Below are 14114 nucleotides of genomic sequence, written 5' to 3' on the forward strand. Positions count from 1 at the left end.
AAATGTGCAGTGGAGTGTGAAATTACAGCCTATAGTGCTACATATTGTACCAGAAGCTCAATCCAAAAACAGTAACAAAAAGAGAAATTATCCCCTAACCTAACCAGAAGGCATAGCACTAGATATAACCGCCTAGATGTTCCTAGGAGATGTCCCCCAAAATACAGATCCCCTAATATTAAGTGCACCAGCAAGTGATCGATCCCAACGTTGTACCGCTAGCCTAACCCAACGCCGGTCTACTAAGATACACGGTTTAAAAAACAGGCCCTCATTTCCACAAACCTCTAATATTTCCCAAACAAACACTTATCAGGACATTAACGAATTGCACCGTTGGAGATAGTGTCGAAAGACTTGGAGTCGAAAGAGAAGGAGCACTGTTCTAATATCTCCACGTAAATGCATACGTTGGCGAAACAATAATTATATAATACATAAAATGGTTCTCGTGTAGAGATATTACCAAATATGGCGGTAAAGGGACTACGGAGGAGGCGTATTCCTCAGAATAAATTGTTATTTGGATGTCTGTGGGAGAACCCTTCGACTAACTTTTTCGGGTTTCAGGTAAAACCCCTTTAGTTCCAGGTAGAAACGTTTGGTTCCAGGTAGAACGCAATAATTCAAGGTGAAACCAAACGACTTCTACCTGAAAATCAAATAACAGCTGAAGAACCATTTTACATCACCTTTTTTTTCTAAAAGTGTGTGATTGTCTTCACAGTTTATTGAACTTGATCATAGACTGGGCACATCATTGCGCACATAATGTCACTAATAATGAAACATATATAGTCAAACATTACAGACAGTAGCATATTGGAAAAATATGTCTTTGATTTAACATTATGTAAACAACGCGTTGCACTCTGGGATTATTTGTTGATTTAAATTTGAATGAAAATAAGCTCATTATTTATCTATTAATGCAGTCATCCAAGGTTTCATTGTTTAACCTTTAACTTTTTATGTAACAATTAAAAACACTATGGTAACGTTTTCGTTCTGAAGGTATCCGTGGTCAAAGTCAGACAGATTCTATAAACATCTTGATTCTATGTTTAGCGGAGCGGAAGGGCAAAAAAAAACATCTAACGACGCACTAACGAGTGGTCTAGAATCTCTCTAGATCGCTCGTAGATGTGCTATGTTTTTTTAAGAGCCAGGTTGCTAATGAGAAGGCACTGGGAAACGACTCTGCCACTAAAGATACCACATTACCTCTACGAAAGCTCTGGGAAACAAGGCCCAAGTCGATTGAAGACATTGATTTTAGAGCCATTCAAATGGGTCTATACAAAATAATTTCTTTATTTTAGGCCTAGCTCTTATAATAACATTGTTATGCATAATAAGAATATTAAGTAGCCCACAATATAAACATGTATTTTCTTGCTTTGGCTCACACAGATTATCCATAATAATAATAATATTGCTATTTTCATTCATCCACCTTTTCACACATTGATGGCTATCATGCAATTCAACTGATTCATGTAAGCTCAAAAATAATATTCGTCAATAAAATAAGAAACAATACTGAAAAAGCCCCTCTGTTTAATACATAAATTGTTAAAATTTGATGTATTTGATGTTTATGATTTAATTCATTTGACTAATTATATAATATAAATCTGTGCCACGCTATATAGCACTGTACTGTTGCATTAAATTCAAACCATGACAATACAGGACATTACTGTCCTTAATTTATTTATCGAAGGTAGTCAATATTCATATTACCCACATCACTAACCTAAAATCGAAAGTTTTGGACTGACTACGTAACTTCTTGGATACCATACAGGCATAATCTAGGTACCCGCTGGTTTAACCGCGTGACAAATGAAACCGTGGAGCGCCATCTACAGAAGGAAGGTGGGCACGGCTTAGTTTTAGGACTGAGTTGACTGACACGCTGACTGACACGCTGACCACCCCACCACCCGTCCAATCTCACCTACAACCCCTGCACTCCCAGCCCCTCATCCTAGTCGGCGCGGGTTTACATCGCAGGAATGTGCAATGATCACCAAATCAATAAAGAAAAATACAAAAGGTCGACCCATTGTCAAGTCTACACCACTCGACTCCCCTCTCAAAGTCGCTTATAGTTACACTTCATACAGGCCACTGTGGTGGGTTGCACCTATAGTTCGGACATGCAGCGTTTGTTTACGTAAAACACAGTGGGGGGAAAAACACTTGCTTTGAGATATGCATTTGAGCAAAAGCTAAAAATAGTTGAATATACATGCGCATCAGTGTTATTTTAAAGTGTAACTGCTACCTACAGCATCATCTGACTAAAAACGTAGTATTGAAACAAAACAGAAAACACTAGCCTGAGTTATTTTTACAGTTCTGACAACTTGTAAAACGTTTACTCATATCAAATTGAACCAATTGTAGGCCAGTTCCGATGTGCCCAGTCCGCGAAACATCTAAAAAGAGAAACTCAAATTAGCTAATAATGATAAAGTCAAAAATAGCATGAATTTACCCCTTGTCCCGTTCTAATGTCTGCAAACTCTGAATCAATTCCTTGTTTTTCCCCCTCCCCCTTCGTTGTGTCAGACCCTAGGACCTCCTCGTTTGGGCTCTAGGTTTTTGCGTTGGCGAATCACAAAGTGTTGGAATCTATTGCCTTTGTCTGACAACTCATCCATATAAGCAAGGGGGTCCGCGGAGGGGAGGGGGGCAGGCAGCTTGCTTTTTAGAAACGCACACACACAGAGAGGGGCTTCATTCTCAACCCAAAGATTCAGGCTAACGCATCCACCCCATTGTAGAGGGAAGGAAAAGGGGAAGGCACCAAGGCACTAGAATCCCACAGTGTGTCCATGTTTCGCCTGTCATCTCTATGCGTATCTGAGCGTACTATCCACCGCAACCAACCAGCAAATCGAGGCCGGAACTAGGATCTACTACAGGACTCATAGGAGCGATTTTAGACGTAACGGTTCGTCCTATTCGACATCATGTTCTGAAAAAAATATATATCTCATTATTTCAGGTTTAAAAAAAAAAAAATCCAATACCAACTGATAAACATTTCCACCTTGATGAACCAAGCGTCGGTCATGTTCTGCACCTGACCTGTAGCAAGCCTCTATTCTCGGCACGGACTGGTAACACGACAGCAACTTTTGGAAGAAGTTAAATCCTCAAATTGGTTGAGTGGAGGGAGAAGCAGAATCTTCCGTTGAATATAGTTTTTCCGTTTCTTCGCATTTTTATCTGCATAACGAAGGCGAAACGGCGACTTCCGTTGATTATCTGTCTTTTCTTTGCTATCCAATGGATATTCACTGCAAAGGAGACCCTTTCTCGGCGATGCACCGTAAGTAGAGAAAGCGTTTTTCTGATTACAATGTAAAAAATACCTGACGATTATACAACATAATTAATAATTGGCTATAGTTTTGAGAGCGACGCACTCCTTCAGTTGACAATTTAAGATCTTCTGCATGTTGTTGCATGTAACAACTGACTAACAACAACAATCTAGTGTTTTCATGCAGCCAGTTTTACAGTGGAGCAAATTCAACGAAGTTAAATGGAATGTTCATATTCGGAAGACATTATAGTGCCATTTCTTCCACTGAAAAAGATATTGTGTAGTGTGTTTACAGACACGCGTGAGCTACATACATCATGTTAGTGTTCAACCGAATTTCATAATAGACTACTTATATTTAGGACTAGATTTTGCATAACGTTATTAAATTTGACGAAGACGAAAGAAGTAGGCCCGTTGAGTAAAATATAACAATGTTAGCATTGCTAGTTGTAGCATATCTAGAATTAGTATCTCTATCAGCCGATTAATAAGAATCATTGACAGGTCCGAACTAATTTATCAGGCCAATATTCTAATAGGCACCAATTAACTGTTTGAGCAAATGGGTAATCCACACTAAAAACATTATATGAATAAAATAAAAAAGTATTTTAATTTAGTATAATGTTAAAATGTACTTGATATGATTTTGATGTTGTACGAACAATACAAAGGATTGGATCGGTTTTTCACTTAGATTTTGTTCGCACATGCTTTTGAATAATTTACTCCCTCTTCATTTACAAAATAATATGTAATAGGAGTATTCGTTGCTCTTTTAATTATGTATAATTACGAAGCAAAGAAAATGAAAGAGCATGTAACTCTATACCCAACCCAAGCCGTGGGCTGGCCTTGCTACTATAAACGCCTTATATTAAATGATAAATGGGGAGTTACAAACGACCAGTGCTAGTGTTACGGAAATATAGCAGGTCAAATTAAAGTATCAACAATATTCAAAGTATCACATAGACAAGTTATGCTAATGATGCACGTGTTTATTTTGTCGTTAATGATTAGGGTATCTCATTTTGGAGTGTAAAATGGCAGCTTTGCTATTGAACATACAGCCTACATGAAACTATAGCCTGATACCGCTGATTAGAAACAGCAGCAACATTGGACAACCAACTATTTTCTAACAAATATACTAAAATCACGTATGGTGTAACATTGTATTGTCTTCTTCAAAAAACAACAACATTCTTAACAATATAAAGAAGACTAGGCTATTGCATACATGACACATTCGGCTGTACCTCAGTGTAGCCTACAGACTTAAACATTTAAAAACGTCTGAATTAAAACCTACTGAAAGCAAGAACTCGTGATTAGGCTACAATTGATATGACCCCTTTAAACTGAACCGTAGTACAAACCCCTGCATTGTTTTGTTACAATCTAATTGATTCTTTTGCGACACTTTTATATTATTTTCTAGAAAACCTTCTACACCATGTATGTAATGTTATGGTTTTCTGTCATGCTGTTGTCTCCCATATAGGGCATGGCGGTGTGAACCAGCTAGGCGGGGTGTTTGTCAACGGCAGACCCCTACCTGACGTGGTGAGGACAAGAATCGTGGAGCTGGCGCACCAAGGAGTGAGACCGTGTGATATCTCGAGACAGCTACGGGTCAGTCACGGCTGTGTCAGCAAGATACTGGGCAGGTAAGATGGAGAAAAACAACCAGTAAAGAGACGGAAATACGTTCATTGTAGAAATTTGTTTTTTTCCTCACTTGTTCTGTAACTTCAAGTCTTAGGCCTGCATATTGGGATTTCTTTTAATCCATCAGATTTGACTGAACTAAAAAAAAAAAGGAAACACGTCAGTTAGAAATTATAAATAATTAGGATGTAGGAAACAATATCTGACTTATTCATTACCACCACAACCACGAGGGGAGGGATGTGTAGGCTATTGAATGGATACACAACTAAACTGGTATCTCCGTAACGATAATTTATAGCCTATCAAATTACACCTGAATTGTATTGGGTTCGTGTCCGTACGACATTTGAATGTTTTTAAAATATTTTTCAGCTACCAAAAGGATTTTAAAAGGTATTTGTTTTATGCACTTGGAATGTTTGTCAAAATTAGTTAAATATCAACCGTTGGTAGCATGTCATTTGAAATTAATTGCATGTTTTCTTAATCTTTGGCACAGAATATAAAGTTGGACATCATTTTAAAGATTTGTATCCAGAAGCAGCTAAACTGTCGGACCATAAATTCATTGCTGTTATATTTGGACATTATAAAGATTTTAATTCACTACGCCTCTTAGAGAGAAATAATCCAACGTAGGCCTGTATGAAGCCACAGACGATGATGTGCATATTTTGTAGGGCTGAATAACCCGTAGGCGCAACAAAGCATTTTTGTGGTGCAAGGTGTATAACAACGACATACATCTACAAATCGAATGTTACTTTACATAAACAATAGCCAAGAAAACAGAGAAATATAGGCCTCTAACCGCTATAGTCTATAGATGTTTCATGATCGATACGTTGTTCATTACTGTTGCAGATACTACGAGACCGGCAGTATAAAACCTGGAGTTATTGGGGGCTCCAAACCAAAAGTGGCCACTCCAAAGGTTGTGGATAAAATAGCGGACTACAAGCGTCAGAATCCAACCATGTTCGCCTGGGAGATCAGAGACCGACTGTTAGCTGAAGGCGTCTGTGACAACGACACGGTTCCAAGCGTGTCATCCATTAACAGGTAAACTGACTTTTCTTTATTAATCATTAAACAAACAATTACCCTATTGATTTAGATGAAAATTAAGATATTATGTGCTCCTGGAAAATGTATAAAATCGTAACGTTTGAAAAACACAAAGATCGTAATTTGCAACAACAAAATGCAAAACTGCAGTGCATTAATTATTTTAAAAAATCGGCACTGCTGTGTCTATATTCATTTTACAAGTTTTTTGGAGAGCTTCTCAACTAGACTGTTTTTAATCCAAGATCATTTTTGATAACTAAACATTTCAAGCATGGGTCTATAAACACCTGCTGGCCTCAAATTACGGGTAATAATTCTAAATCACCTTTAAAGTGTGAAATGCTGCTTTTAATGCATTATTTAAAAAATGTTTGCTTATTTCAAGTTGCACAGCACAATACAGGAGTGTAAGCCTATAGCCCAGTGTTTGACAAACTTTTTCGCCCTCCGAGGGTGGTCTCGGCGGTGCAATTCAATATTTCAGTCCAAACTCCCCCAGCAATCAGCAGTACATCTAGGTCGGAGTGAATCTGTCTAGATGAAAACCGATCAATAGCCGGTGACCAGATCCCGCGTGGCACGGCGGCAGAAAGCCCAGCAATTGTTCAATAGCAGCACATCTAATGTGCTGGATGGGGCATTTTCCTTACAAAGTAAAGGCCTACAGCTGGTTTGAAGCTTTGTGGAGTCTGCAGTCTATTTAAAATGAAGTAAAGCTTTTAACATGGAAAGCACACTGAAATACAGTAGGTAGGCCTGACCGTAGATATTACAGTATTATTATTCTGTTATAGGTATAAGCATATTTTGTGTATATTTTTCGATTTTCCAGCGTTTATTTACGTTTGGTGTTATTTCTAATGTCCCGGTTATAGTAACTGAAATCTGCCAAGTTATTAAGCCAAGTATTTTTGACCAACCAGCTAAATATTAAATTGCTAAGAGTAGCGTCTACTATTTTCATGTGGGAGCGCGCGCGCGCGCGCGCGCACACACACACACACACACACACACACACACACACACACACAATGTGTTATGAATTCATTATCAATTGAAATGTAATTAGAGACAGACCTATCATATTCGTAAACTATATCGAAGCAAATCATGTGTACAGGATCACCCCTGCGCGCTTTGTATGTGCCAGTTTGAGGTCAGGTGACGTGTTTATGGTTGACGTGAATGACAGAAAGCGTAGGACCTCTATAATACTCTAGCGCCGCCACATAACCTACACTACTATGAAGTAATGAGGAAACATCACTATTGCAATGAGGACTTCGAGTGGTTTTGGGGTGGGGGAGAGAAAGAGAGGGAGACACGGCGTGAGGGATGGCAGTGTGAGTAGGAGATAGAGGGAGAAAACGACCCCCCCTCCAGAGATCCCTAGTGATGAACTTTGGTTAAGAGGCAGTGTTCCATAGAGCCGGCATCAGCATTACGCTTTAATGAGCTGACTGCAGAAAGAGCGCGGACAGACTGCTCCACACGAGACATCTTTTACAATTTAAATAGAGAAAAGAGCTGAAGAAAAATTCATTTCATGCCTCGTGGTTGCTTAAAAAGGCCCATTTAAGCAGGCTTAGACACATGTATGTGATAGATTCGAAATGTACATTAATATCATTAAAAAGACCCGCCTACCAAGTTTTCAATTCTAATTAAATTCTATCTCGCTTTTTTTTTTTTTTTACTGGAAATAAGCCCATATGTGTCTTTGTTTATGATGTGGAGACATTCAATTGTGAATACAAAGAAATATAATTCTATTACCCATGGATGAGAGCTGCTTTGAATTTATTTTATTGCACAATGCTGAATATTTCTCTTTATGAAGCGAAGAAACCTTTTAGCGGATTAAATGTTCAATTTCAATGCTTTAAACACCTTATTCTCTCTACTGCAACACACACAGACAGAAGCACATACACACATACATGCATAAAAACACACGCACATGCACACACACACACACACTGACAGACAAACGTATATAGACACACATGGCCACACATATACACACAAGCACAAACACAACCTTGGGCACACACACTGAAACACACATGCCTCTCATTCACTTGCTCCAATTTAATATTTTCACAGAATTTGTGGAAAATTATTTTTGTGAAATGGAAACCATGCCTCAGTAGCCTTAGTGTATAGGATTGTAACTCAAGGACAGTTACAGAGACACATTACATTCCCACTAAGTGTGTAGGTTCTAGAACGGTCTTCAAAGCATTGGCTGAGGTTTCAGCTCACCTCATTCAACTTACCTCAATACTAAACTGACAATTCCCACACTTTCAATAAAAGGCAATTCAGCCTCCTGTATGGGAGTTTACGCTATAGAAGCTTCTTTGGGTTCCAGGTAAAACTATTTTTGGCTCCAAGCACATTTAAGCAAAGAGCTCTACCTGGAACCGAAAAGGGCCCCCCTATGGGGCCAAGAACCTCCTATGGGTTCCAAGAAGAACCCTGTTGTAGCCTGGTTATACTGTACCAAACAAACGCCGGCTACATTATGTGAATTAACACAGAGCAAAGGACAGGGGTTCCTGACCACCTCTCAGCAGGTCCCACAGCCAAAAAATCAGTGACCTCAGCATGGTTGACAAAAGAGGCCGTTCCAGGTTTAAACCCTCTTCCTTTGCATGCATTATTAAACGTTACAGAGGAGCTGTTGTACTTGGTGTCCGGCTGGACTGGGTCGGCGCCACCGCACCGCACGGAAGAATTTACGCACAGCAAGTAGTGCTGCTAGCGGCAACTAGACATAAAAAAGGACCTCAGTGGAGCTCAATAATATTGATTCAGAAGTAAAGCAATTTTAATATTTCTTCGGGGGATTTTCGGCAACAGCTACTGTATGTCATTAATTCACTCCTCCAAATTGCTTATTCGATATCAAGAACATGGATTCCAAATAAAGTATTTGGATTTATGTTGCACACACAAGTCACGGGGTCAAATAACTGTTATGGGGAGATGTGAAATAATTTAAATAAAATATTGATATGTGGGTCTCTAAGAATGCTTGTTTTGTAGCTTTGCCCTAAGGAGAGACTTACCTTGAACCCCCAAACTATATCAATACCACAGAAATCTTAATACTATATAATTGAATATCTTAGCCTGGCTGAAGACTGCATCATAAATACTAGATTTGGGAGGAAACAATGAACAAATATGTAGCTAGTCTGTCATGACTCAAAATAATATTTCAAGGCAGAGCGATTCAATTTGTTACAAAATCTATTGAAAAACAGGCCTCATGGAACCATACTAAGTCAAATGAACTATATCCTAAACAAAACCTCAAATCTACTACAGCAGAGCTGTGTTAAGGCTAGGAAATCAACTAAACACTATCTGGGACACATGCCACTACTTCGCATCTAAGTCCTTACTCAACCTTTATACACCCCGTCCATGTTCCAAAACAGACATACACAATGTCATACATGATGAATAGTTTTAAAGTTTACACATTACAATGACAGCTCCCTCTTGTTTCCCTCAGTGCCAGTCACTTTAAAGGAATCTAATGCTGGCGTAAGCTTGTGCAAGGCAATAAGGAACTATTGCTTTCCTGTCACATATAATTTATAGCTTTCTATTTGCATCTGTTTGGCCCTGTGACTAATCCCAAACTTTTTCTCCCCAAGCCTTGGATCAATATAGACCCTCATCCACACCGGGGTCTGCCGCTGAGGATACAGAGACATTAGAGCTGTTCTGACTCCCAAATGGTTCCCTGTCCCCTGTACAACCCAGTATGTTTGGCGACCGAGCAAGTGCACTGTATAGGGAATAAGGGCCCATTTGGGAGACAGCTCCGGCCAAGCCAAGGGCCAGTAGTCCGAGAGAGAGCCCTGTAAACCGTTGCCGTGTGGGAGGGAAAAAAGGGGGGAGAGAGGAATGGAAAGAGAGAAAAATAGAGAGGCAGAGCTGATTAGCTCAGGCCAGGTAGAGCCAGTGAAGCCGATCATTGAGGTGAATTGATGTGATTTCATGCTTTGTTTGCAAGATCACCTCTCAGCACAAAAGTGCAATGAAGACTTTTCTTCTGTATTTCTCACCTTTTAAAGGAACAGTGGGGCTTTATGACACAAAGGCACAGATATTTTTAAATCTGGAGGTTTCTATTCGATTAAGTCCTTTCTTATGGGGAGATCCTAATGAAATCCCTTTTCTACACATGCAGCCCCACAGGTCCTGGTCAATAATAGGGCACTATTTACAAGATAGGGAACACAATAAACAGATGTTAGGCTGAAGACAAACGATATCTAGAACATCCCATCTTGGATTGTAAGAAAAGTAGGTTAAAAAAAACTAATGAACAAAAAATAAGCACATTCGATTAAAGCCACGTTCAAGTGTGAGTTTACGTTGCATGGTGAAAAGAGCCAGTGGACCAAACCAACACCAGCAGGCCGGCACTGACACCATGTTTTCTTTCCCCCACGACAGGATCATTCGAACAAAAGTCCAGCAGCCTTTCCATCCGTCTCCAGATGGCACGTCCCTGTCCACACCAGGCCACACCATCGGTGAGATAATATTATTACAAAACCAGCCATCATGGCAAATATCCGCCAGTATTCACAGTTACATTTCTTGATGTTGATCTAGACCAAGTGTCACCATGACCCTAACTAAGCGCATACAGTGTGGCGATGGGTTCAATTCCGTGATGATTCCTCTTAAAAAGGGTCGGCAAGACGCTTGTTGTTCTGTGAATCCCAAATTACCCCTTTAATGGTCTGTTCAATTTTCACCTCTATGGAGAAACCTGCCAAAATAAGCGGTAGAAAATAACATAAAACGTATCATTTTCTCGCAGTACCGAGCCAGGCCTCTCCGCCTGTGACTAGTGCTTCCAACGACCCCGTGGGTTCCTACTCCATTAATGGCATTCTGGGAATTCCCAGATCAAACGGCGAGAAGAGGAAAAGAGATGAAGGTAAGAAAGAAAAAGATGCTTAATCTTGGAAATGGGGTGTTTGTGCCAAAATATTGTGTTGTTTTTATCTGACTGAGCGCGTTGACGTTTACTTGATGGGTTTCGAGACAAGGATCCAAGCATTAACATGCAGAACAGAAACATTGAAGTACTGTAACTAAAATCATATCTCCTGGTGTTCATTATAACATCACAACAAAACTGACTATTGTACAATATCAGACATTTTGATTTGATTTGCGACAGTTGAACAATAGTACAGTTAAACAACAAGTGCAAAATCTACCAAGAAAATGTGTTTTAGCGTGTCAATAGGAGGAGGCAGAGCGTTTTGATTGGACGACATGACCCTCACTGTTGTCTTGTGCAATTAATCTTTGTTGAAGTGATTAAGAGGGGCTCAGATAATTACATGTCAAGATGATGTAGCAAAACCACCCAGGTCATTCAAGACATCACTGTCTACCACCACTGCCACAGGAGACGTTTTTAACGCCAGCAGCACCCCCCCCCCACCCCCACCCGGTTTATACCCACCCCTGTAACTCTCTCAGTCTTCCTCCAAGCTCTCTCTCCCTCTTCCTCACTCCCGCTCTCTCCATGCTCTTACTGTCTCAAAGAGTAGGTTAGTGGATATAAGAAGCCTGGAGCCATATAGATTATTGGTTCTGTAAGCAATAGGCTTTCTAATGTCACTACATAAGCATCTAGTGAGAATAATCGACCAGGACTGTTCATTCACAGCCCCCCTACATTAAGGGGACATGAATACAGTGGAAGGGGATCAGAGTCGGGGGGGGGGGAGGGCAGTTGTGTCAAACTGGGATGGAAATGAGTCCCTTATTTCAGTGGGACAACTTACATAGTTAATGAGCGTACAGCGATACAGGTTCACCAACGCCGCTCTCTCTGCTCCATGTGACATTCTGCCGGGGAAGAAGCATGAGTAAAGCAGGGTTTGTGGGGGTTCAGGGTGGAATAGGATGTTTTATGTGTGTGCCGCGTGCAGGGGTGGAAGGATGGGGGGATGACTAATGACGTGTCAGAGGTAGATTTCCTGGCAGAGACATAAAAAACAGCATGACGTGGACATGGCAAATGACATAATCAACCCTCTTCCTTTGTAAAGAGATGCAGCAAGCGAAGAGGGAGAAAGAGAGAGAGTGAGAGAGGGAGAGAGAGAGAGAGAGAGAGAGGGAGAGAGAGATCGTAAGGCATAATGCAAACGTCTGACATTTTACAAGAGTTCATTTTCAGAATATTCTACAAAAGCCCTTTCCTATTAGCCAGGGTGTAATGTCTATTCATTGGATGATAGAACGCACACATTTCTATGCAGATTGATACTGAAGGGCAGGGCAGGCATTAGAGGACAAGAGAAGACAGAGAAAGGACCTCAAAGGAGGAGCGACACATGGTGACATCGGAAGGACCAATATGCAGGGGAGATACTAGGAGGGAAGGAGCCAGCTATGAGGAGATACTTGTAGAGAGGAAAGACCAAGCTCTGAGGTTAAATTAGCAGACAGGGGAAGGACATTGCTATGGGGAGACTTGTAGAGAGACACTCGTAGAGAGGGGAGAGAAAGCTATAAGGAGAGACTCGTAGAGAAATTAAAATGGAGCTATGAGAACCTCGTAGAGAAAGGGGAAAAATAGATATGAGAAGAGACTAGTAGAGAGAGGAAGGACCAAGCTATGTGGAGAGACTCAAAGAGAGAGGAAAGACCGAGCTATGTGGAGAGACTCAAAGAGAGAGGAAAGACCGAGCTATGTGGAGAGACTCAAAGAGAGAGGAAAGACCGAGCTATGTGGAGAGACTCAAAGAGAGAGGAAAGACCGAGCTATGAGGAAAAACTACCAGACAGCGTAATGACCTAGCAATGAGCAGAGAGACTTGTAGAGATGGACTTGTACAGAGAGGAAAGACCAATGAGGAGCAGAGAGGCCTATGGAGATAGGGAGGGAGAGAGAGAGAGGGGCGTGTTTTGGAGGGTTCTGTGTAGTAGATGACAACCTCATGTTTCTAGGGCTATTCAGTCTCAAATGATCCCCCTGATGTCCTGCCATCATCTTGATTTAAGTTCCCCGGCCCAGGCGGCATGGCGATGAAAGAGCCAGGCGAAGGGAAGATGGAGGGTGGGGGGGGTTCTTTTATAGCCTGCATCCCAAACCGTGGCCTATTCACTATTTAGTGAACTGTTTTTTCTTTCTTTCTTTATTTTTTGGTGGAGCATTGTTGTGCGGAAGGAGGCAGTTGTTTTCACATTCTCCCTCACCGGCTCTAGTCAGCTGGTACCCACCTGGAACAGACTGAGGGATAGCATTACTTTATCTTTCCAAACAGATCAACCTCAGGCCCCCGATGTCCACTCTCACGTGCACGCACGCACACACACACGCACACACACACAACAAAGCTCATCAGAGGAGTGCTTTAAAAACAATGTCTTGCTGCAAGCCACAGTTTGTAAAAATAGTATATTGGATACGATTTATTACTCTGTAGCTAGAGAGAATCAGGATATTGGTCTGCACAACTAGGTGTTTCCGATATATTACAGCTTGCAAAATAGTGATATCTTAGTTTTTATGCATATCGTATTTATGGAAGTCGAATTGAACTGGCTCTGCAGCGGCGCTGGTGTTTTCCATTTCTCAATGCATAAATATAATTTTTTATTTTCAAACTGCATCCACTACACTTCTGCTGTTGTTAATTTAACAAAAGCAATGTCACAATCTCCCTCTTAAAAAAAATAAGAATGTCAAGGCTTAAGGTCGTAAGGCTCAGTTTAAAAGATGTGCAGCACACTTGGGAGGGGGGGGGGCATGTTGTAGTCATCGCATATACCCCAGGATGGGTTATCGGTCTTCAGGTCAGTGTTTCCGAAGCTGTTTGCACCCAACTTATTCCTGAGGATGTGTTTGTGAAGGTTTGCCATGGTGTTAGTTGGTGTGCGGATTGAACCAGAATCCAGTCTTGTTTAACCCGCTAAGCCTGCTTATCGTCGTCAGATTACGTGGCGAACTCCTTTCTCCTCATGA

At 40.8% G+C, this 14114-nt stretch overlaps 1 protein-coding gene across 1 annotated transcript in view; it reads left to right on the forward strand.

Annotated features, from left to right (window-relative positions):
- Window positions 1-2694: 2694 nt before the first annotated feature.
- Window positions 2695-14114, forward strand: part of pax2b (paired box 2b) — a 37133-nt gene continuing 25713 nt past the window's right edge. Inside the window, 5 exon segments of the mRNA XM_010869252.3 lie at window positions 2695-3346; window positions 4854-5019; window positions 5888-6085; window positions 10574-10653; window positions 10947-11066. Coding sequence (XP_010867554.2) covers window positions 3304-3346; window positions 4854-5019; window positions 5888-6085; window positions 10574-10653; window positions 10947-11066 — 607 coding nt within the window. The 5' untranslated portion in view covers window positions 2695-3303.

Source organism: Esox lucius, chromosome 6, assembly GCF_011004845.1.
Source record: "Esox lucius isolate fEsoLuc1 chromosome 6, fEsoLuc1.pri, whole genome shotgun sequence".
In the NCBI taxonomy this organism is placed as follows: Eukaryota; Metazoa; Chordata; class Actinopteri; order Esociformes; family Esocidae; genus Esox; species Esox lucius.